The sequence below is a fragment of the Arvicanthis niloticus genome, unplaced genomic scaffold (genome assembly GCF_011762505.2).
Source record: "Arvicanthis niloticus isolate mArvNil1 unplaced genomic scaffold, mArvNil1.pat.X pat_scaffold_359_arrow_ctg1, whole genome shotgun sequence".
NCBI classification, from domain to species: domain Eukaryota; kingdom Metazoa; phylum Chordata; class Mammalia; order Rodentia; family Muridae; genus Arvicanthis; species Arvicanthis niloticus.
Genome location: NW_023046012.1, coordinates 1 through 25,381, shown reverse-complemented (window position 1 = coordinate 25,381; position 25,381 = coordinate 1). Strand labels below are relative to the sequence as shown.

The following is a 25,381-nucleotide window of genomic DNA, read 5'->3' as shown; positions in this document are numbered from 1 at the left end:
TGAGTCCACTGATATTAAGAGATATCAAGGAACAGTGATTGTTGTCTCCTGTTATTTCTGTTATTAGAGGTGAAGTTATCTTTGTGTGGCTATCTTCTTTTGGATTTGTTGGAAGAGGGTTACTTTCTTGCTCTTTCTAGGGTGTAATTTCCCTCCTTGTATTGGAGCTTTCCTGCTCTTTCTATCTCTATGAAGAATTGATTTGGAATTTTGATGGGTATTGCATTGAATCTGTAGATTGCTTTTGGCAGGATAGCCATTTTTACTAAGTTAATCCTGCCAATCCAGGAGCATGGGAGATCTTTCCATCTTCTGAGATCTTCTTCAATTTCTTTCTTCAGAGACTTGGAAGTTCTTGTCATACAGATCTTTCACTTGCTTGGTTAGATTCACTCCAAGATATTTTATTTTATTTGTGGCTATTGTGAAGGGTGTCATTTCCCTAATTTCTTTCTCAGCCTGTTTATCCTTTGAGTATAGGAAGGCTACTGATTTGTTTGAGTTTATTTTATATCCAGCCACATTGCTAAAGTTGTTTATCAGGTTTAGAAGTTCTCTGGTGGAAGTTTTAGGGTCACTTAAGTATACTATCATATCATCTGCAAATAGTGAAATTTTGACTTCTTCCTTTCCTATCTGTATCCCTTTGACTTCCTTTTGTTGTCTAATTGCTCTAGCTAGGACTTCCAGTACTATATTGAATAGGTAGGGTGAGAGTGGGCAGCCTTGCCTAGTCCCTGATCTTAGTGGGATTGCTTCAAGTTTCTCTCCATTTAGTTTGATGTTGGCTACTGGGTTTCTGTATATTGCTTTTACTATGTGTAGGTATGGGCCTTGAATTCCTGATCTTTCCAAGACTTTTAACCTGAAGGGATGTTGAATTTTGTCAAATGCTTTCTCAGTGTTTAGTGAGATGACCATGTGGTTTTTTTCTTGGAGTTTATTTATGTAGTGGATTACATTGATGGATTTCCAAATATTGAACCATCCCTGCATTCCTGGGATAAAGCCTACTTGATCTTGATGGATAATTGTTTTGCTGTGTTGTTGGATTCAGTTTGCGAGAATTTTATTATTTTTGCATCAATATTCATAAGAGAGATTGGTCTGTAGTTCTCTTTCTTTGTTGGGTCTTTCTGTGGTTTAGGTATGAGTGTAATGTTAGCTTCATAGAACAAATTGGGTAGTGTTCCTTCTGTTTCTATTCGATGGAATAGCTTGAAGAAGATTGGTATTAGGTCTTCCTTGAAGGTCTGGAAGAATTCTGCACTAAAACCATCTGGCTCCAGACATTTTTTGGTGGGAAGATTTTTAATGACTGTGTCTATTTCTTTAGGCGTTATGCGACTGTTTAGATGGTTTATCTGTCTGGAGCAGACAGGCCTCTAATGAAAACGAACATTAATACAGAAATGGTTGTCATGTTAATTCTAAGGATTTCTTATGTTTTGAAAACCAACTATCCATGTAAGGTAATCTGGACTGTTGCCTGTTAACTCCACACAGCTATTTCTAAATAAAACATAGAGTACACCCTTATAATAAACTCCAAGCCATGAATTTGCTATAGTCCCTTAACTTACAGGCTGACCTTCTCAAATCAGTTAAAAAAAGTTAAAGAAGGACTGGGTCTAAGCTTTGTGTTCCTAAATGTGTTATACTGGTACAATGCCTATGACCTCGTTTAACTTTGGTACCTGGTATCTGTCTAGAAAATTGTCCATTTCATCCAGATTTTCCAATTTTGTTGAGTATAGGCCTTTGTAGTAGGATCTGATGATTTTTTTAATTTCCTATGTTTCTGTTGTTATGTCTCCCTTTTCATTTCTGATTTTATTAATTTGAATGCTGTCTCTGCGCCCTTTGGTTAGTCTGGCTAAGGGTTTGTCTATCTTGTTGATTTTCCCAAAGAACCATCTCCTGGTTTTGTTGATATTTTGTATAGTTCTTTTTGTTTCAACTTGGTTGATTTCAGCCCTGAGTTTGATTATTTCCTGTCGTCTACTCCTCTTGGGTATATTAGCTTCTTTTTGTTCTAATGCTTTCAGGTATGCTGTCAATTTATTAATGTACGTTCTTTCCATTTTCTTTTTGTGGGCACTTAGAGCTATGATTTTTCCTCTTAGTACTGCTTTCATGGAGTCCCACAAATTTTGATATGATGTGTCCTCATTTTCATTTAAATCTAAAAAGTCTTTAATTTCTTTCTTTATTTCTTCCTTGACCAAGTTATCATTGAGTAGAGCATTGTTCAGTTTCCAAGTGTATGTGAGCTTTCTGTTGTTTTTGTCCATGTCAAAGACAAGTCTTAGTCCATGGTGGTCTGATAAGGTACTAGGGATTATTTCAATCTTTTTGTATCTGTTGAGGCCTGTTTTGTGACCAATTATATGGTCTATTTTGGAGAAGGTACCATGAGGTGCTGAGAAGAAGGTATATTCTTTTGTTTTAGGATGAAATGTTCTATAGATGTCAGTTAAGTCCAATTGGTTCATAACTTCTGTTAGTTTCATTGTGTCTCAGTTTAGTTTCTGTTTCCATGATCTGTCCATAGCTGAGAGTGGGGTGTTGAAATCTCCGACTATTATTGTGTAGGGTGCAATGTGTGCTTTAAGCTTTAGTAAAGTTTCTTTTATGTATGTGGGTGCCTTTGCATTTGGGGCATAGATGTTGAGAATTGTGGGGAAGAAATCTCGCGGGCGTGGGAGGGAGTCCGATGGTGGGGTCTTGGTGGTGGTCTGGCATGAGGGTCCGGGGCGGGCTTCCCACGATGCCAGCGGAGGGTCCCACATTCAAGCAGCCTTGCCTACACTGACAGAATGTCTCTGTGAGCTAGTCTAGAAAGGCTGTGGGCAACTCATCTGATCTCTGTTTAACCCCATGTGCCTTGATCAAAGTTAGTGGGGTCTCATGTAGCTCTCTCTTAAGACCTGTCAATTTGTTCTGCCATGGGCCTTCAGGTGTCCCTTACCTTCTGTCACATGAAGGTCTCAGTCACATCTGGTCAGAAGTAAACTGCTGTAGACCACCACCTGATCAATTGGTGGGGTCCCCATGTCTGAAGGAACATTTCTTTTTCTAGTATCTTCTCCTGCTCTTTCGTCTTGAAGAGCAATCCTGAAAATCAGAACCTATAAAGTCCTGGGGAAGAAAGGCTTTTATCTTATTCATTGCTTTGGCTACCTGTAAAAGCAGTAGATAGTCTTCTAGAACTCTGTACAGACTGATGTATTTGGGAGGCTGCATGACTGTTGTTTACATCACACTAGAGAACACAACCTAGTTCAGTCTGCAAACAGTACCTTGTCTACGGGTGTAATGTGAGCTCACCTCTGAAGCTCTAAGAAAGAAACCAAATCAGAATGAATAGCATTATCTACAGCATTTCACAGCAAAGACTATTAAAATGTTGAAGGCTCATACAGTATTAACAATTTTTAGAAGGCAACTTGAGTTACATTTGACACTTATTTGAATTTAACTTTTGGCAAAATACAAACTTTGGTCATAGTTCTATAAAAACCTTTAAAAGAGTTATTTCTGATTAGAATATTATTTTAGAAGTGATACACAACAAGAACAAGAAAGTAAACATTTTTATATCTAACATAAGAGCACAAGTCTTCACCACGTCTTCAATTTTATCTTGTCTGAACTCTCAACTTTGAACCAAATCTTGATGAAAGTCTAATATAAATAATGAAATTGTCTCAGACAGCAATGGCTAGAAAGTCTATTAAAACAGAGGCATATATATATATATTTCCTTTCTGACTCAGGACAGCCTGTAATTTTTTAGGTGTAATTTAAGAAAAAAGTATTCCTTTATTTATTAAACTGGGAAAACCACTATCAACTTTCTTATTACAGAAGCCAAAAAAACTGCTGGCCCCCTTCTAAGATCCACTCCTGAAAACACTAAATTCTTTCAAGGTTCTTTCTGTTGATGCCCTTCTCCTGGGCACAGAGCAGGGCAAATTATCAGTTTTTCTTGTGTAAATTGAGACTGTCTCTCAAGTAAGTTTTAAACTAAATTAAGAAGCTTGTACCAATGAAGGTGGTAAATGTTGGGCTGTCTTTCTAGGGAAAAGTAGTGGTTTTGTGGGAATAGGGAGGATTAGCTAGGATTTATTGCATAGCCATAACCTATTAGTAGAAATCTGTACAATTATTATCAAGATGAAGATATAATTTCTTAAATGGCACCAATTTACTTTGATTACAAATTTTAAGGTTTTCATTGGTACGAGCTTCTTATTGATACAAAAGTGAGATGAATATTGTTACTCTCATAGGCATTGTACCAGTATAACACATTTAGGAATACAAGGCTTAGACCCAGTCCTTCTTTAACTTTTTTAACTGATTTGAGATGGTTAGCCTGTGAGTTAAGGAATTATAGCAAATTCATGGCTTTGAGTTTATTGTTAGGGTGTTTTCTATGTTTTATTTAGAAATAGCTGAGTGGAGTTAACAGGCAATAGTCCAGATTACCTTACATGGATAGTTGGTTTTCAAAACATCAGAAATTGATGTGACAAACATTTTTGTATTAATGTTTATTTTGATTAGAGACCTGTCTGTTCCTGACAGCTTCCTATATTGAATTCAAAGAAGAAATTGAGCATCTTTGTAGTTGTAGTGAGACAGCCACTCGACAAGAATTGCTTCTTCCCATCTACAGACAAATTACTGTCCAGAAAAGGACACACTTGCAGAATAGTCAACTGCCTAGACAGAGTAATCAGCCCTTAATAAATCTGCAGCACTAAGGTCTGTCAGATGATCCTGGGCCAGAAGGCTGAAGAACAGATGCTCCAACGTTTTGTAATAGAGGGAGTGTCCAGGTGTTCAGAGGTCTCTATAAATTGGCTAGGTTTTAGAAGCTATGCTTTGTGCTTCCCACAATTATAGTTAACTCAGTCATTCTGGATTTCTGATGGGGTGGAAAACTTATAGCCTCATAGCCAATCCTGGCTATTTACCTTGAGAGAAAAGATGTGAGTGGATGGTTTTCAGCTGACATTCATCCTAAAGCCAAGGAAAAAGCCAGGTTCAGAACTAAGTGTTTTAGTTAGGATAGATGACAGAGGTTATGGTTAGTCAACAAAATGATGGACTGGGTATTAGGACTATCTTGTACCTCACTGGTACAAATTGGCATAATTATGCTCTAATTGTATTTTGAGAGAAAAGTTTCATTTTAACAGGAGGGTGATATGTAGGAGGAGCTAAGTTGGGAGGAGTACTGAGAGGAAGAGAAGGAGTAAGAAGAGGAGGAGAAGAGGAGAGGAGAAGCTAGGTGATGAAAGAGAGAAAGAAGGGGGAGACAGGGAGGCAGATGTTCATGTATCTCCACCAGTCAAAAATAGTTGATATATCTAGGTTGGGTAGTGGGTTACACCTCTGGTTGAGCAATACCAAACTTATAAAGCCTTTGATTAACATTTAAAAAAATGTATAAGTGCAAAAAGGAAAAGGGGGCATGGGATAGGGGTTTTCTAAGGGGGGTGATGAGGAAAGGGGATGGCATCTGAAGTGTAAATAAAATATCCAATAAAAATATGAAAAAAAAAACTAAATTAAGTAAGCAGTTTTAACCAGTTTTTTAAAAATAAATAATTATAACTCTCAGGTGAATAATTTTTCTGGGGCTGTTTTGTCCAGCTTGGCTCAGGGAAGATGTCTCTCTCTTCCATTAGGTTTTTAATCACCTGGGCCCTATCTTTTGTCATAGGTGGCTGGTGGAAAACTGCCTGGTTGTTGTGGGCAGGCTAACCTAACTGCGGTGCCCCTTGTCAAAGGACTTGCCCACCTCTCTGCTCTATAGCAACACTCACTTGTGGCTCTATCTCCTCTTCTGCTGGTGGTCATGTTATCTCTTTTTAACTCAGGATGTTTTACACAGTAGTTTCAGTCCAAAGAAAAACAAGAACAAAAAATCATCAGTCAGAGTCTAAGAACATATAGAACAGACAACACAGACAGCTCACCCCTGCCATGGGCCACACAGAGACTAAATTTTATAGTCAGGACATAGAACGACTGTCAGAAAACCATCTGTCTTAGTCACACTGTCAGAGCTGCCATCTTGGATGTAGTGGGCAGAGCCGCATGGCCTGCTGGGAAATCTAGTTCCCAGTCTGGCTGCCATCTTGTATGTAGTCTAACAGTGATGGAAGAAACACAGAAACAATTTAAAGACACAGGACTCTATTATAGTTAAACACACTCATCAGTGTCTGGAGTTAACAGCCAGCCAAATGCCAGTTCCGATGGGGTAGGTCCTCATACCTTCCCCTGTAGTAGGAGAACCCTGTCTCCTTCGTTCAGAAAATGGGCAGTCAGGATTGCATCCTGATGGCCCCCCCCCCACCCCCCCCCCCCCCCCCCCCCCCCGGTTTTACCCATGCGATGTCTCCCATGGTGCAGCCTGAGGGCCTCAAGCACATCTGCCTATGCAAGCCACCGGATTCTCACGAATCACAGCAGCAGCTGCCAGAAACCAGAAACCAGAATCCAGAAAACAAAATCAGCAGTACTGCACTCAGACAACAAGACACAGATTCAGCAGCTGCACACTCAGACACCAAGACACACACACACACACAGACATAAACCTACCTCCAAGGGGTCTTCGGGAGTCCTGGGTGGTCGCACAAATCCTGGATGAGTTTTTCCAGGTTAGGGAACCAAAATGAAAGGACTCAAAGGGGGATTCTCACTCAAGTCTCAGGACAGTGCCCACCCCCCCTCCATAAAAAAAAAAGCTCATGAGAGACCAGCTTGCTGTAAACACATGAGGCAGTGCAATATCAGAGCTCGGGGCCAGCCCATATCTTCATATATCACATAGGAGACAGAGGGACTGACCTATTCTGTACTTTTAAGGTACTTTCCACTTATTAGTGGACACCATGCATTTTATTTGGGGTGTATTTTACCTCATTCATGATGATATTTGCTTGCTCCATCCATTTGCCTGCAAAATTCATGGTGTCCTTCTTAGTAGCTGGGTCCTTCAGCTTGTTTTGGGGACCCTTTGTTTAGAAATATTTTTCAAATCTTTTTTTTTTTAGTCCATTTTTCCAATGTCATCTTGGTGTTTGTGGTTGAGGTGTGTTTCTTTTATGCAGCAAAATCTTGCATCCAGTATGCATATCTGTGTATTTTTACTGGGGAATATTGTCTATTGATTTTGAGAGACAATAGTTATCAATGATTGTTAGTTCTTGCTACTTTTTTTGTAGGTGTTATTATGTGCATATGAATATATTTTGGGGGGATTTTTTTAAGTGATTTTTTTGGTGCATGTTTTCTTGGGTGTTTTTTATCCTACTGTGTTGAAGTTTTGCTTCTATTACACTCTGTAGGCCTGGATTGGTAGAAAGATAGTGCTCACTTTCTCTTTTATCACAGAATACCTTGATTTCTCCATCTATGGTGATTGAGAGTTTTCCTGGGTAATGTAGCCTCAGTTGTCATCTTTGGTTTTTCACAATTTGCAAGACAACTCATCAGGATCTTTTGTCTTCTAGAGTTTTTGTGATAAGTTTAGTGTTTTTCTGACACGTCTGACTTTATGTTACTTCACCTTTTTTCTTATACCTTTTAAATATTATTTTTTTTGTTCTGTAAGTTTAGTGTTTTTATTTTTATGTGTCAGGGGATTTTCTTTAATGGTTCAATCTCTTTGGTGTTCCAAAGGCTTCTTTAACATTTATGGCCATCTGTTTCTTCTGGTTAGGCAAGTTTCATCTATGATTTTGTTCAAGGTGTTTTCTGGTTCTTTGAACTGAGGTTCTTCTTATACTTTCTTTTTCTTTTTCGTTTTTTTTTTTTTTTTTTTTTTTTGTCTTTTGAGACAGGGTTTCTCTGTGTAGTCCCAGCTGCCCTGGAACTCACTCTGTAGACCAGGCTGGCCTTGAACTCAGAAATCCACCTGCCTCTGCCTCCCAAGTGCTGGGATTAAAGGCCTGCGCCACCACCGCCCAGCTCTTCTTATACTTTCATTCCTATAAATCTTAAGTTTGGTCTTTTCCTTGTGTCCCAAATTTTCCAAATGTTTTTTGTTAGTAACATTTTATCCCTTGTGTTTTTGTTGTTCCATCTGTCAAGATCTTCATTGGTATGTTCTACACATGAGATTCTCTCTTCCATCCCTTGTATCTGTTGGTTATGCTTATATAAGTAGTTCCTGACAACTTTCCTATGTTGTTCATCTCCAGGGCTGCCTCTGTTTGTGACTTCTTTATCGTTTCATTTCAATTTTAGGTTTTTGACAGATTCTTCTTTCAATTCTTTCATATGTTTGATTGTATTTTCCTGTTTTTCTTTAAAGAATTTATTTGTTTCCTCTTTAAGGGCTTCTACCTGTTTGCATGTGTTTTCCTGTATTTCTTTAAGGAGGTATGTATATCTTCTTTAATATGGCTATAATCTTCCTAAGATGGGATTTTAGGTTATAATCTTGATCTTTGTGTGTGTTCAGATATCTGGGCCTTGCTTTGGTATGAGAACTGAGTTCTGGTGATGTCAAATTAAAAAATGTTCTTGTGCTTGACTTTTGCCACCTGGTATCTGTCTGGTTAAACTGTCCTGGGTGTCTTGGACTGGAACAGACTCCATGGATGCAGGTAGAGATATATCTCCTGGTTAGAACAGGTCATTTGGGAGAGAGGACGTGCATTTGTTGGTTAGGGCAGGCTTTCTCTGTCTCAGATTAGAGCTGGATTAGAGCGGTTGTGTCCCTGTGTCCCAGTGTCCTTGTGTCCCTGGTTCAGGCAGACCTCCTTGGAGACCTGCTGGCTTTGTGGTCTTGGGGAAGGGAAGTCAACCTCTCTTCCTGATTATGGCAGATGTACAGTGATACAGCTAGGCTGTGTGATTGGATATGGAGCTGGCATCCTCATCTGACACAAATACATTTGGAGTTGCAGACTGGCAGGAGGAAACATCACTTTCTTTAATTAGGAAAGTTTTCCTGTATGATTTCATTGAAAATGTTATCTGTGCCTTGGAGCTTGGACTCTTCACAATTTTCTTTTTGTTTTCTATTGTCTTTCGTTATTTATTTATTTATTTATTTATTTATTTATTTATTTATTTCATCTTATTATTATTATTTTTTATTTACATTTTATTTACATTTCCAATGTCATCCCCTTTCCCCATTTCTCTTCCCTAGAAAACCTCTATCCCATGCCCCTTTTTCCTTCTTGCTTTTAAACAATTTTAAAAAAATGTTAATCAAAGGTTTAATAAGTTTGGAAATGCTCGATCAGAAGTGTAACCCAATACCCAACCTAGATTATTTAACCTATCTTTGACTGTTGGAGATCCGTGAACATTTGCCTCCATGCCCCTCTCTCTTACTCTCACTTTCTCTCTCTCATCACCTAGCTTCTCCTCTCCTTCATCCCCTCCTCTCCTTACTCCATCTCTTCCACTCGGAACTTGTTCTCCCTTAGCTCCTCCTACATATCACCCTTCCTGTTAAAATAAAACTTTTTTCTCAAAATACAATTAGAGCATACTTATTCCTAATTGTACCAGTGAGGTACAAGATAGTCCTAATACCCAGTCCATCATTTTGTTGACTAACCAGAACCTCTGTTATCTCTCCTAACTAACACACTTAGTTCTGAACCTGGCTTTTTTCTTGGCTTTATAATGAATGTCAGCTGAAAACCATCCACTCAGATTTTTTCTCTCAAAGTAAATAGCCAGGATTGGCTATGAGACTATAGGTCTTCACCCCATCAGAAATCCAGAATTACTGAGTTAACTGAAATTATGGGAAGCACTAAGCATAGCTTCTAAAACTTAGCCAATTTATAGAGACTGCTGAACACCTGGAAAGCCCCTATACTACCGAACGTTGGAGCATCAAATCTTCAGCCTTCTGGCCCAGAATCATCTGACAGACCTTAGTGATGCAGATTTATTAAGGGCTGATTACTCTGTCTAGGCAGATATAATCAGTTGACTATTCTGCAAGTGTGTCCTTTTCTGGACAGTAATTTGTCTGTAGATGGAAAGAAGCAATTCTTGCCTAGTGGCTGTCACCGCACAACTGGCTTAACTTCAAGGATGCTCAATTTCTTCTTAGAATCCAAGACAGGAAGCTCTCAGGAGCAGACAGGTGTCTAATCAAAATGAACATTAATATAGAAATATTTGTAGCATCAATTCTATGGACTTCTGATGTTTTGAAAACCAACTATCCATGTAAGGTAATCTGGATTGTTGTCTGTTAACTTGTCTCAGCTATTTCTAAACAAAATATGGAAAACACCCTAACATTAAACTCAAAGCCATGAATATGTTATAGTCTCTCAACTCATAGGCTAACTGTCCCAAATCAGTTAAAAAGTTAAAGAAGGACTGTGTCTAAGCCTTGTATTCCTAAATGTGTTATACAGGCACAATGCCCATGAGAGTAACAACATTCATCTCACTTTTATATCAATAAGAAGCTTGTACCAATGAAAACCATAAATTTGAAATCAAAGTAAATTTTGTACCATTTAAGAAATTATAGCTTCATCTTGATATTAAGTGTACAGATTTCTACCAATAGGTTATGGCTATGTATTAAGTCCTAGCTAGTCCTCCCTGTTCCAACAAAACCATTACTTTTCCATATAAAGACAGACCAATATTAACCACCTTAGTCCTCAAGCCCAGGGAATAGGGGCGCTGACTCTTCTTTAACTGTTGGGAGCCGACTTTTAGCAGAAAGAGGCTATCAGCTTTGCAGCCATCTTGAGCCATATACCCTGAAGTGAGACTCATATTACAATAGCCTACAACAGCTGAGCACACTCTGATAATCTTGATTTAGATACCTTGGGTGTGTGAGATTAAAGGTGTGTGAGATTAAAGGTGTGTAATTTAAGAGTGTGACTTAGAGATTTAGATACAAGACCTAAGGGTATGATTAAAGGTGTGACTTAGAGGCATAGCTTAGAAGTGAGACATATAAAGGCGAGAGGCAGACAGAAGAGATGAGAGAATCAGACACTTTAGAGAGTACAACATAGAGAGAACTATTTGGAGTAACAGAGGTTCAGACACTAGGAGTAGGAATAGACATTAGACACTCGGAAGAGAACAACAAGGAGTACCACTAGGAATTAGGAACTAGGAACTCAAGACTTGGGACTTGGACTAGGAAGAGAGACTGAAGAATAAACAGGATTGAAACACTGTCTGATCTCCATTCTTCGAGTCTGTCCTCACTCTCTCTCTTGCTGAACCCCGACCCTTGGACTGGAGTGGCAGCTTGGGCCGGGATACAGTGGCCGCCAAGCGTGGAGTGGAGAGGGCTGCAACATTTTTGGCTGCCCAAAGTGGGGCAGCTTGGGCCTCAACATTTTTTGGCATCCGAACGTGGGACTAGTGTGGTCCCCAACATTTAACTTCTTCAAGCTGATTACAGGTGTTGAGATATTAGAAGAGGGGTGGGGGTGGGGAGTAAATTGATAAGCCTCTGACACTGTGTCTTCACTGAATCCAGATGGAATTCCAGGACATCAAAGGTTTGGGCAAGTCTGCTCAGCATGCTTGATGAGAAGATACACCAAGGCTGTGTATTCTGCCTTTTTTTTTTTGTGTATACAATTCTCAGAACAAGCTTTAGTATCAAGAAAAAAAATTTTTTTTCCTAGAGGGCTGACATTTTTAAAAAAGATGTTGGTTCTAACAACTTTTCTTTTCTTTTTTTTTTTTTTTTGTTTTTTTCCCTTTTCAAAATTGGTTGTAATATTTACATTTCAAATTTTATCCCCTTATCCCATTCCCCCCACCACCCAGGAACCCCTTATCCCATCCCTGCTTCCTTGTGCTTCTTTGAGGGTGTGATTTTCCAGTTTCTATGATGCTGTTTCCATTAACATAAACTGCCTCCTAAATTTCTAAATCCTTCCCTTTGTGTTATGATATCTCCTATTTTTCCTTTTTTTCTTTATTTTTTCCCTTTTTAAAATCTCTTTTATTTTATTTTTAAATTGGGTACTATATTTACCTTTCAGTTTTATCCCCTTACCCCACTTCATCCCACCACCCAAAAACCTCCTATCCCATCCCCCCTCCTCATGCTTCTATGAGGCAGTGCCCACACCTACCCCACCCACCCTAATATTCCCCCCCCCCCCACTCTGTGTTCGCTTTTTATGGGACCAAGAAACTCCTCTCCCACCTATGCCCGACAAGGCCATCCTCTCCTACATACACTGCTGGAGTCACGGGTCCCTCCCTATGTGCTCCCAGGCTGGTGGTTTAGACCCAGGGGGGCTCTGGTTGTTTTGTATTGTTGCTTTCCTCCTGGAATCACAAACTCTTTCTGCTCCTTCAGTCTTCTCTCTACGTTCTCCATTGGGAACCCCCTGATCATATTAGTGGTTAACTGTGAGCATTGTCCTCTGAATGTGTTAGTCTTTGGCAGACCTCCAAGGAGACAGCTATATCATGTTCCTGACAGCATGCACTTCCAGCCATCCACATCAGTGTCTAGCTTAGGTGACTGTACATGGGATGAATACCCAGGTGGAATGGTCTCCTGATGGCCCCTCCTTCAGTTTCTGTCCCATGTTTTGTTTCCCTGTTTGCTCCCTTGAGCATTTTTGTTTCTCGTTCTAAGTAAAACTGAGGCATCCCCTCTTGGTCTTCCTTCTTCATGAGCTTCATGTGGTCTGTGGGTTGAGTCTTCACTATTCCAAGCTTTTGGTCTAACATTCGATTAACAGTGAGTATATACCATGTGTGTTCTTTTGTGATTGGGTTAACTCACTCAGGATGATAATTTCTAGTTTCATTAATTTGTTTGAGTTGATTTTATATCCAGCCACTTTACTGAAGTGGTTTTGGCCAAAGTTTTATGGTCACTTAAGTATACTATCATATCATCTGCAAATAGTGAAATTTTGACTTCTTCCTTTCCTATTTATATCCCTTTGACTTTCTTTTGTTGTCTAATCGCTCTAGCTAGGACTTCCAGTGCTATATTGAAAAGGTAGGGTGAGAGTGGGCAGCTTTGTCTAGTCCCTGATCTTAGTGGGATTGCTTCAAGTTTCTCTCCATTTAGTTTGATGTTGGCTACTAGCTTGCTGTATATTGCTTTTACTATGTGTAGGTATGGGCCTTGAATTCCTAATCTTTCCAAGACTTTTAACATGAAGGGATGTTGAATTTTGTCAAATGCTTTCTCAGGGTCTAGTGAGATGATCATGTGTTTTTTTTCTTTGAGTTTATTTATGTAGTGGATTACATTGATGGATTTCCAAATATTGAACCATCCCTGCATTCCTGGGATAAAGCCTACTTGATCATGATGGATGATTGCTTTGATATGTTCTTAGATTCAGTTTGCAAGAATTTTATTGAGTATTTTTGTATCAATATTCATAAGAGAGATTGGTCTGTAGTTCTCTTTCTTTGTTGGGGCTTTGTGAAGCTTAGGTATGAGTGTAATTGTAGCTTCATAGAACAAATTGGGTATTGTTCCTTCTGTTTCTATTCTGTGGAATAGTTTGAAGAGAATTGATATTAGGTCTTCCTGGAAGGTCTGATAGAATTCTGCACTGAAACCATCTGGCCCCTGACTTTTTTTGGTGGGGAGATTTTTAATGACTGTTTCTAATTCTTTAGGGGTTACGCTACTGTTTAGATGGTGTATCCACTCCTCATTTAACTTTGGTACCTGGTATCTATCTAGAAAATTGTCCATTTCCTCCAGATTTTCCAATTTTGTTGAGTATAGGCCTTTGTAGTAGGATCTGAAGATTCTTTTAATTTCCTCTGTTTCTGTTGTTATGTCTCCCTTTTCAGTTCTGATTTTATTAATTTGAGTACTGTCTCTGTGCCCTTTGGTTAGTCTGGCTAAGGGTTTGTCTATCTTGTTGATTTTCTCAAAGAACCATCTCCTGGTTTTGTTGATATTTTGTATAGTTCTTTTTGTTTCAACTTGGTTGATTTCAGCCCTGAGTTTGATTATTTCCTGCCATCTACTCCTCTTGGGTATATTAGCTTCTTTTTGTTCTAAGGCTTTCAGGTGTACTGTCAATTTATTAATGTATTTTCTTTCCATTTTATTTTTGTGGGCAGTTAGAGCTATGAGTTTTCCTGTTAGTACTGCTTTCATGGAGTCCCACAAGTTTTGATATGATGTGTCCTCATTTTCATTTAACTCTAAAAAGTCTTTAATTTCTTTCTTTATTTCTTCCTTGACCAAGTTATCATTGAGTAGAGCATTGTTCAGTTCCACGTGTATGTGGGCTTCCCGTTGTTTTTGTCCAAGTCAAAGATGAGACTCAGCCCATGGTGTTCTGATAGGGTACAAGGGATTATTTAAATCTTTTGGTATGTTGAGGCCTGTTTTGTGACCACTTATATGGTCTATTTTGGAGAAGGTACCATGAGGTGCTGAGAAGAAGGTATATTCTTTTGTTTTAGGATGAAATGTTCTATAGATGTCAGTTAAGTCCAATTGGTTCATAACTTCTGTTAGTTTCATTGTGTCTCAGTTTAGTTTCTGTTTCCATGATCTGTCCATAGCTGAGAGTGGGGTGTTGAAATCTCCCACTACTATTGTGTGGGGTGCAATGTATGGGTTAAGTTTTAGTAAAGTTTCTTTTATGTATGTGGGTGCTCTTGCATTTGTAGCATAGATGTTCAGAATTGCAAGTTCCTCTTGGTACATTTTTCCTTTGATGATTATGAAGTGTCCTTCTTTATCTTTTTTGATTACTTTAGGTTGAAAAACGATTTTATTTGATGTTAGAATCGCTACTCCCGCTTCTTTCTTTGGACCATTTGCTTGGAAGATTGTTTTCCAACTTTTTACTCTGAGGTAGTGTCTGTCTTTTTCACAAAGGTGCGTTTCCTGTATGCAGCAAAATGTTGTGTCCTGTTTATGTATCCAGTCTGATAGTCTATGTCTTTTTATTGGGGAATTGAGTCCATTGATATTAAGAGATATTAAGGAAAAATGAATGTTGTTTCCTGTTATTTTTGTTATTGGCAGTGGAGTTATGTTTGTATAGCTACCTTCTTTTAGGGTTGTTAGAAGATTACTTTCTTGCTTTTTCTAGGTTGTAGTTTCCCACCTTGTGTTGGAGTTTTACACCAATTATCCTTTGAAGTGCTGGATTTGTGGCAAGATATTGTGTAAATTTGGATTTGTCATGAAATATTTTGGTTTCTCCGTCAATATTGATTGAGAGTTTTGCTGGGCATAGTAGTCTGGGCTGGCATTTGTGTTCTCTTAGGGCCTGTATGATACCAGTCCAGGATCTTCTGGCTTTTATATTCTCTGGTGAGAAATCTGGTGCAATTCTTATAGGTCTGCCTTTATATGTTACTTTGCCCTTTTCCCTTACTGCTTTTAGTATCTTGTCTTTGTTTTGTACATTTAATGTTTTGATTATTATGTGACGGGAAGTATTTCTTTTTTGGTCTAGTCTATTTGGGGTTCTGTAGGCTTCTTGTATATTTGTGGACATCTCTTTCTTTAGGTTAGGGAAGTTTTCCTCTATAATTTTGTTGAAGATATTTACTGGCCCTTAAATTTGGGAATCTTCACCTTCATCTATACCTATTATTCTTAGGTTTGTTCTTCTCATTGTGTCCTGGATTTCCTGGATGTTTTGTGTTAGGAGCATTTTACATTTCACATTTTCTTTGACAGTTGTGTCTATGTTTTCCATGGTATCTTCTGCGCATGAGATTCTCTCTTTTATGTCTTGTATTCTGTTGGTGATGGTTGCGTCTATGACTCCTGATCTTTTGCCTAGGTTTTCTATCTCCAGGGTAGTCTCCCTTTGAGATTTCTTTATTGTTTCTACTTCAATTTTTAAGTCCTAGATGGTTTTGTGTAATTCCTTCACCTGTTTGGTTATGTTTTCTTGCATTTCTTTAAGGGCTTCTACCTGTTTACCTGTGTTCTCCTCAAATTCTTTGAGAGTGTTGTTTATGTCCTTTTTAAAGTCCTCCATCATCATCATAAGAAGTGATTTTAATTCTGAGTCCTGCTTTTCTGGTGTGATTTGGTGTTCAGGACTTGCTATGTTGGGAGAACTGGGTTCTGATGTTGCCAAGTAACTTTGGTTTCTGTTGTTTACATTGTTACACTTGACTTTTGCCATTTGGTTAGCTCTAGTGCTACCCTCTCTCATTGGTTCTGACTGGGGACTGTCTTTCCAGTTATCTGGCTTTTATCAGAACTCCTCAGGGTCCAGATGTCTCTGTGATCCTATGATCCCAAGCTCCAGATGCTCTGAGTGCAGTGTCTCCTCTAGGATATCTCAGGGTAAGGTGTCTTCTTGAGAGCAGACCAATTAGGTGTTTGCAGCTCTGAGTTCAGTGGTTCCTCTAGAATGTTTCAGGATAAGGTGACTGCTGCTCTGGGTTCTGTGGCTTCTCTAGGATGACTCTGGGTATGGTGCCCCCTGCTCTGAGGTTGGTGGCCTCTCTAGGATGTCTCAGGATATGGTTTCCATCAGGGTGCAGACCCACTGGGTGTCTGCCTCTCTGAGGATACTGGCCACTCTGGGCTGACTCAGGATGCAGTTTTCACAGGGGTACAGACCCACTGGATGCCCGCTCTTGCCACTGGGATCCGAAGAGGGGCAGAAGGGGAGTGAAATTCCACAAGGACAGGGTTTTGGTACCTGGGGGGGGGGTCCTTAGAGGTTTCTACTTCCAGCTGTGGCTCTGGTGCGTAGGGTGGTGCACAGCTGGCCCTACCTGCCTCCCTGAGGATACTGGTCTCTCAGGGATGTCTCAGGATACAGGTTCCACAAGGGTGTAGACCCTCTGGGTGTCTGTTCCCACTACCGGGGATGGATCTGGAGAGGGGGGAAGGGGAGTGGAGTTTCGTGGAGGGGGGTTGGGTACCTGTGGGGGGGGTGCTGCGAGCTTCCTACTCCAAGCTGTGGGTCTGGTGCATAGAGCGGTGTGCCACTGGCCTTACCTGTCTCCCTGAGGGCACTGGACTTCCAGGGATGGCTCAGGATACAATGTCCCCAAGGGTGCAGACCCCACTGGGTGTCTGCTCCCTCTACCGGGATGGATCCGGAGAGGGGCGGAAGGGCTCTTCACAGTTTTCTACTTTTATAATTTTTACCTTAGGTCTTATCATAGTATCCTTGATTTCCAGGATATTTTGTGTCATAAATTTCTTGTTTGCTACCTTTTCTTTAATCTATCAATTACTTCTATTTTATTTGCTCTGTATTCACTGCTCACCCAAGGCATGACTTGCTTTTTCTGTATGTTGTATTTTGTTCCACAGGGTTTGTGCACATTTTAAAATCCTTTTTCTCATGCATGTGCCATGCTTTTTACCTGAAACATTAAAAATTTTATTGTATTTATTACCTTATTTATTTATTTATTTATTTATTTTTATTAGATATTTTATTTACACTTCAGATGCCATCCCCTTTCCCCATTCCCCCCCACCCCCCTTAGAAAACCCCTATCACATGCCCCCTTTTCCTTTTTGCATTTATACATTTTTTTAAAATAATGTTAATCATAAGCGTTATAAGTTTGGAATTGTTCAATCAGAGGTGTAACCCACTGACCGACCTAGATATAACAACTATCTTTGACTGGTGGAGATACATGAATATCTGCCTCCCTGTCTCCCCCCTCTTTCTCTCTTTCATCACCTAGCTTCTCCTATCCTTCTTCTCCTCCTCTTCTTACTCCTTTTCTTGCTCTCAGTACTCCTCCTACCTTAGCTCTTCCTACACATCACCCTTCCTGTTAAAATGAAACTTTTCTCTCAAAATACAATTAGAGCATAATTATGCCAATTTGTACCAGTGAGGTACAAGATAGTCCTAATATCCAGTCCATCATTTTGTTGACTAACCAGCACCTCTGTCATCTATCCTAACTAAAACATTTAGTTCTGAACCTGGCTTTAGGATGAATGTCAGCTGACTACCATCCACTCAAATCTTTTCTCTTATGGTAAATAGCTATAAGTTTTCAACCCCGTCAGAAATCCAGAATGACTGAGTTAACTATAATTGTGGGAAGCACAAAGCATAGCTTCTAAAACTCAGCCAATTTATAGAGACCTCTGAACACCTGAAAAGCCCCTATACTACTGAACGTTGGAGCATCAAATCTTCAGCCTTCTGGCCCAGAATCATCTGACAGACCTTGGCGATGCAGGATTATTAAGGACTGATTACTCTGTCTAGGCAGATATAATCAGTCGACTATTCTGCATGTGTGTCCTTTTCTGGACAGTAATTTGTCTGTAGATGGAGAGAGGCAATTCTTGTCTAGTGGCTGTCACCACACAACTGGAGTAACTCCAAGGATGCTCAGTTTCTTTTTAGAATCCACGACAGGAAGCTGTCAGGAGCAGACAGGTCTCTAATCAAAATGAACATTAATATAGAAATATTTGTAGTGTCAGTTCTATGGACTTCTGATGTTTTGAAAACCAACTATCCATGTAAGGTAACCTGGACTGTTGTCTGTTCACTCCTCTCAGCTATTTCTAAATAAGATATGGAAAACACCCTAACAATAAACTCAAAACCATGCGTTTGCTATAGTCCCTTAACTCATAGGTTAACTGTCCCAAATCAGTTAAAAAAGTTAAAAAAGGGCTGAGTCTAGGCCTTGTATTCCTACATGTGTTATACAGGCACAATGCCCATGGGAGTATCAATATTCATCTCATTTTTATATTAATAAGAGGCTTGTACCCATGAAAACCTTAAATTTGAAATCAAAGTAAATTCTGTACCATTTAAGAAATTATAACTTCATCTTGATAATAATTATACAGATTTCTACCAATAGGTTATGGCTATGCAATAAGTCCTAGCTAATCCTCCCTGTTCCAACAAAACCACTACTTGTCCCTAGAAAGACAGACCATTATTAACCACATTAGTCCCCAAGCTCAGTGAATAGGGGTGCTGACTCTTCTTTAACTTCTTCAAGCTGATTAAGGGCGTTGAGATTTTAGAAGAGGGGTTGGGGGAGAGTAAGTTGATAAGCCTCTGATGCTGTGTCTTCACTGAATCCAGATGGAATTCCAGGACATCAGAAGTTTGGGCAGGTCTGCTCAGTATGCTTGATGAGTAGATACACCAAGGCTGTGTATTCTGCAATATACAATTCTCAGAACAAGTTTTAGTATCAAGAAAAAAAAAATTTCCACCCCCAGGGCGCTGACATTTTTTTAAAGATGTTGGTTCTGAAGACTTTTTTTTTCCCCGCTTCTTAAAATTGGTTGTAGTATTTACGTTTCAGATTTTATCCCCTTAGCCTACTTCCTCCCACCACCCAGAAATGTATCTCATCCCCCTCCTCATGTTTCTATGAGGCAGTGACCACACCTACCCCCCTCACTATCACCTCCCCGCCCTCACATCCCCCCCCACTGTGTGTTCATTCATTCATTTTTCATTCATTTTTTTTATGGGACCAAGAAACTCCTCTCCCACCTATGTCTGACAGGGCCATCCTCCCCTACATATACCTCTGGAGTCTTGGGTCCCTCCCTATGTGTTCCCAGGCTGGTGGTTTAGACCCTGGGGGGCTCTGGTTGTTTGGTATTGTTGCTTTCCACCTGGGGTCACTAACCCTTTCTGCTCCTTCAGTCCTCTCACTAAGTTCTCCATTGGGAAACCCCTGATCATATCAGTGGTTAATTGTGAACATTGTCCTCTGAGTGTTTTAGTCTTTGGCAGACCTCTAAGGAGACAGCTATATCATGTTCCTCACATTATGCACTTCCAGCCATCCACAATAGTATTTAGATTAGGTGGCTGTACATGGGGTGAATACCCAGGTGGAAAGGTCTCCTGATGGCCCCTCCTTCAGTTTCTGTTCCATGTTTTGTTTCCCTATTTGCTCCCTTGAGCATTTTTATTTCTCGTTCTAAGTAGAACTGAGGCATCCCTTCTTGGTCTTCCTTCTTCATGAGCTTCATGTGGCCTGTGGGTTGAGTCTTCGATAATCCAAGCTTCTGGGCTAACATCCGTGGAGATATGTTTGTGTAACTCTCTTCTTTTGGGGTTTTTGGAAGATTACTTTCTTGCTTTTTCTAGGTTGTAGTTTCCCTCCTTGTGTTGGAGTTTTCCACCAATTATTCTTTGAAATGCTGGATTTGTGTTGAGATACTGTGTAAATTTGGATTTGTCATGGAATATTTTGGTTTCTCCATCAATAATGATTGATAGTTTTGCTGGGTATAGTAGACTGGGCTGATATTTGTGTTCTCTTAGGGTCTGTATGATATCGGTCCAGGATCTTCTGGCTTTTATGATCTCTGGTGAGAAGTCTGGTGTAATTCTTATAGGTCTGCCTTTATATGTTACTTTGCCTTTTTCCCTTACTGCTTTTAGTATTTTTTCTTTGTTTTGTACATTTGATGTTTTGACTATTATATGGCGGGAAGTATTTCTTTTCTGGTCTAAACTATTTGGAGTTCTGTAAGCTTCTTGTATATTTATGGACATCTCTTTCTTTAGGTTAGGGAAGTTTTCCTCTATAATTTTGTTGAAGATATTTACTGGTCCTTTTAGTTGGGAGTCTTCCCCCTCATCTATACCTATTATCCTTAGGTTTGGCCTTCTCATTGTGTCTTGGATTTCTTGTATATTTTGGGTTAGTAGCTTTTTGTATTTTGCATTTTCTTTGACAGTTGTGTCAATGTTTTCCATGGTATCTTCTGCACATGAGATTCTCTCTTCCATCTCTTGTATTCTGTTGGTGATACTTATGTCTATGACTCCTGATCTTTTTTTTAGGTTTTCTATCTCCAGGGTATTGTCCCTTTGTGATTTCTTTATTGTTTCTACTTCCATTTTTAGATCCTGCATGGTTCTGTTTAATTCCTTTTCCCGTTTGGTTGCATTTTCTTGCAATTCCTTAAGGGATTTTTGTGTTTCCTCTTTAAGGGTTTCTATCTGTCTACCAGTGCTCTCCTTAAGTTCTTTGAGAGTGTTATTTATGTCTTTCTTAAAGCCCTCTATCATCATCATGAGAAGTGATTTTAATTCTTAATCCTGCTTTTCTGGTGTGATGGGGTGTTCAGGGCTTGCTCTGATGGGGGAGCTGGGTTCTGATGATGCCATGTAACTTTGGTTTCTGTTGCTTACATTCTTGCTCTTGCCTTTTGCCATCTGGTTAACTCTAGTGCTGCCTGTACTTGCTGTCTCTGACTGAAGCCTGTCTTTCTAGTTATCTAGCATGTGTCTGATCTCCTAGGGGTCCAGATGTCTCTGTGATCTTTTCCAGCTGCACTGATTATAGTGGTACCTCTAGGATGCCTCAGGATATGGTGCCTCCAAGGTAGTAGTCCAGCTAGGTGTCTGCTGTTCTGGGTGCAGTGTCTCCTCTAGAATATCCCAGGAAACGTTGTCTGAACTCTGAGTTCATTTGTTCCTCTGTGGATCTGGATTGAGTGGAACTTCCAGTATGTCTCAGGTGGAATCCGGGGTCCACACAACAGCAGACCTGGCAGAGGTCTGATCTAGGCCTCAGATCTGAGAACTAGTTTCTAAGACACTGTCCAAATTAGAGCGCCTGGGATCCCTGCTTCCTCTGGGTTCTTGGAGGTTGGGGACAGAGCTGCCACCCAAGATCTGCTCAGTGCTCTGGCCCAGACCGGAAGGAACCAGTGTTCCAGGCCTGGAGTGACTTCCTGGGTCCTTTTGGTTCCCAGTTACTCCCTGTTTAGGGCGGGCCCTGCTGTCTGCTTACCTAAGATACTGCCTGAGTTCGAGCACCTGGGATCTGTGCTTCCTCTGGGTTCTTGGAGGTTGGGGGCAGAGCTGCCACCCAAGGTCTGCTCAGTGCTCTATTACCTTATTTTTAATATATAGTCTTATTGATACTAAATCTATTATTTACTTTTACAGTAGTATTCAATTCCAATAAAGTTATTCTAGTTCCTTTTTTAATTATTCTGTCTTTGGAATAATTACTTGCATCTATATTGGTAATTGAATTTCATACTGAGTAGATGTCTTTTGTTATTACTGCATGATAGTTGCAACAAGTTTGTTTCAAGTTATCTGTTATACGGAATAATTATTGATGATGGTTTTATACATATATATATATATATATATATATATATATATATATATATATGTATATATATATATTTCTTGAAATATCTCCTAACACATTATATTATATTTTTGGCATTTGTTTCTTTGGAATAAAATTACTGCAGTTCTGTGTTGTATGCTTTTGCTATGATTCTCCTCAGGTTACTGCTATTTCTTCAATTATGCATGTGTATCATTTTCAGCAAATTGTAAAATGTCAAATAATGACATGATCTCATTAATTTCAGGTCTATGTTGTGATCATACCAAGAACCTATTCACAAAGGCATTTACACAGGATTATTTTTTGAAGGAAATAACACAAAAATTTGCATGTATTGAACTTTCACCTCTACATAGAAACAAATTCTGGGAATATAGAGATGCCAGTGAAGAGTGTGATATATGTGATTATGGAAATCATCTGTTTGCAAGAAAAAATGGTTTCATTCCTGAAACAGATCAGGAAGTTCCAGATACTTCTCCTGAGAGAACTGAGTCCTCAAATCTTAAGGCTCACTACAGAATTTCTACTCAAGAGACACCTTACAAATGTAGTGAATGTGGCAAATGCTTTACACAGTCTTCAAGTCTTAAAGTTCATCATAGAATCCATACTGGCAACAAACCTTACAAATGTAATGAATGTGGAAAATCTTTTACACAATCATCAACTTTTCATGCTCACCGCAGAATTCATACAGGAGACAAACCTTACAAATGTTATGAATGTGGGAAATCTTTTAACAAGTCCTCAAACCTTAAAGTTCACCACAGAATCCATATTGGAGACAAACCTTACAAATGTAGTAAATGTAGCAAATGTTTTACACAGTCTTCAAATCTTAAAGCTCACTATAGAATCCATACTAGAGACACACCTTACAAATGTAATGAATGTGGCAAATGTTTTACTCACTCTTCATGCCTTAAAGTTCATCATAGATTCCATACTGGAAACAAACCTTACAAATGCAATGAATGTGGCAAATGTTTTACTGACTCTTCAAATCTTAAAGCTCATCATAGAATCCATACAGGAGACAGACCTTACAAATGTTATGAATGTGGGAAATCTTTTAAGGAGTCCTCAAAACTTAAAGTTCACCACAGAATCCATACTGGAGACAAACCTTACAAATGTAATGAATGTGGAAAATGTTTTAAACAGTCCTCACATCTTCATGTTCACTATCGAATTCATATAGGAGACAAAACTTACAAATGTAATGAATGTGGCAAATGTTTTACACAGTCTTCAGATCTTAAAGTTCAACATAGAATCCATACTGGAAACAATCCTTAAAAAGTGGATGAGTGTGGGGACACTTTTACACAGTCTTCAAGTCTTAAAACTCACAATAGATTACATACTAGAGATAAATCATATAAATAAAATAAGTGTAGAAAATAACTTATCAGTTTTCCAACTTAAAGTTCACCAAAATATTCACACCGAAAACAAACCTTACAAATATATAAGTGTGTGAAATCATTTGCAGATTTCTCAAATTTTCAAGTTCAACATAGAATCCATAATGGAGATAAACCTTAGAAATACATTGAATGTGGCAAACCTTTTACACAGTTCTCAGATCTTAAAGTTCAACACCAAATCCTTCCTGGACATAAATGTTACAAATATAATGAACATGGAATATCATTTATCCCATCCTCAAATGTTCAAGTTCACTACAGAATCCATACAAGAGGTAGTCTTCTTGAATAAGAAAGTAGTCAGTTTTTTTTAACCTGGTCCTCAACTCTCCATGTGCATCAAAGAATGTATTATGGAAAGCAGCCTTTCCTATTCCAAGTGCAATGAATGTGTGAAATACTTTTCTTGTCCCCATTCCTTCAAGATCACCACAGAATATATTTTGGGGACAAGCATTACTATTTAAAGGTTGTGAATTTTTTTCACAGAAATCATGTCCTCAAACATAGCACAACATGCATACTGGAGACAAACCTTAAAAATGTCAACTATATGGCAAATCATTTAGTTCACAAGCTCAAACTTTGGATGAAATCCATCAATATAGCAGACTAACTTGATAGGTAGTTGCTTTCTGAATATTTATATAGAAACATGTTATTTAAAAAGAGAAATATTGTTGTAAGTATGTAATCAGTATTGATACCTTACTCATTATCAGACAATTCCCACAGGTTAGTCTTATACTTGGTATTAATTGGAATTATTTTCACTCAGAAATGACAAATATTCATTTTAAATTGTTTTAATAACTATAAAATATGAAAATATATTTCACCCAGTGTTAATCTGACATCATTGATTAATGGTGATATAGAATAAATTTTCAAACTTGTATTTTAAATTGTAAGCATTTAAGCCAAAAAATATCATTGTACATTTTCATACAAACCTCTTGCATAAAGTTCTGTATAATTTAGTTTGGTAGAATACTGTGATTTGTGAGATATATACTTTGTAATGATTATTGTGGTGTTTAAGCTTTTATAGACTAATTTTTAACCTAAAACTAGTCTCTTCTTTCTTACAGTTATTAATAAATATTAATAAATATGTTCCAACTGTCTTTTATTAATACTGCCTTATTGGATTAGTCTCTATTTTATGCTTGGATGGTATCATCCATATCTTTTATTTTATTTTTTTATTAAATGTTAATGAAGGCTTTATAAGTTTGGTAATGCTCAATCAGAAGTGTAACCCAATACCCAACCTAGATATATAAACTATCTGTGACTGGTGGAGACATGTGAACATCTGCCTCCATGCCCCCTCTCTTTCTCTCTCTCATCACCTAGCTTCTCCTTTCCTTCAGCTCCTCCTCTCCTTACTCCATCTCTTCCACTAGGTACTCGTTCTCCCTTAGCTTCTCCTACATATCACCCTTCCTGTTATAATAAAACTTTTCTCTCAAAATACAATTAGAGCATAATTAATCCTAATTGTACCAGTGAGGTACAAGATAGTCCTAATACCCAGTCCATCATTTTGTTGACTAACCAGAACCTCTGTTATCTCTCCTAACTAAAACACTTACTTTTGAACCTGGCTTTTTTCTTGGCTTTATAATGAATGTCAGCTGAAAACCATCCACTCACATTTTTTCTCTCAAAGTAAATAGCCAGGATTGGCTATAAGACTATAGGTCTTCAACCCCTTTAGAAATCCAGAATTACTGAGTCAACTGAAATTATGGGAAGCACAAAGCATAGCTTCTAAAACTTAGCCAATTTATAGAGACCGCTGAACACCTGGAAAGGCCCTATACTACCAAATGTTGGAGCAT

General features: G+C 38.8%; 1 protein-coding gene across 1 annotated transcript in view; it reads left to right on the top strand.

Annotated features, from left to right (window-relative positions):
- Window positions 1-23,424, top strand: part of LOC143433793 (uncharacterized) — a 37,859-nt gene extending 14,435 nt beyond the window's left edge. The window contains exon 4 of the mRNA XM_076706340.1: window positions 22,559-23,424. Coding sequence (XP_076562455.1) covers window positions 22,559-23,403 — 845 coding nt within the window. The 3' untranslated portion in view covers window positions 23,404-23,424. The remainder of the gene's footprint in view (window positions 1-22,558) is intronic.
- Window positions 23,425-25,381: the final 1,957 nt, after the last annotated feature.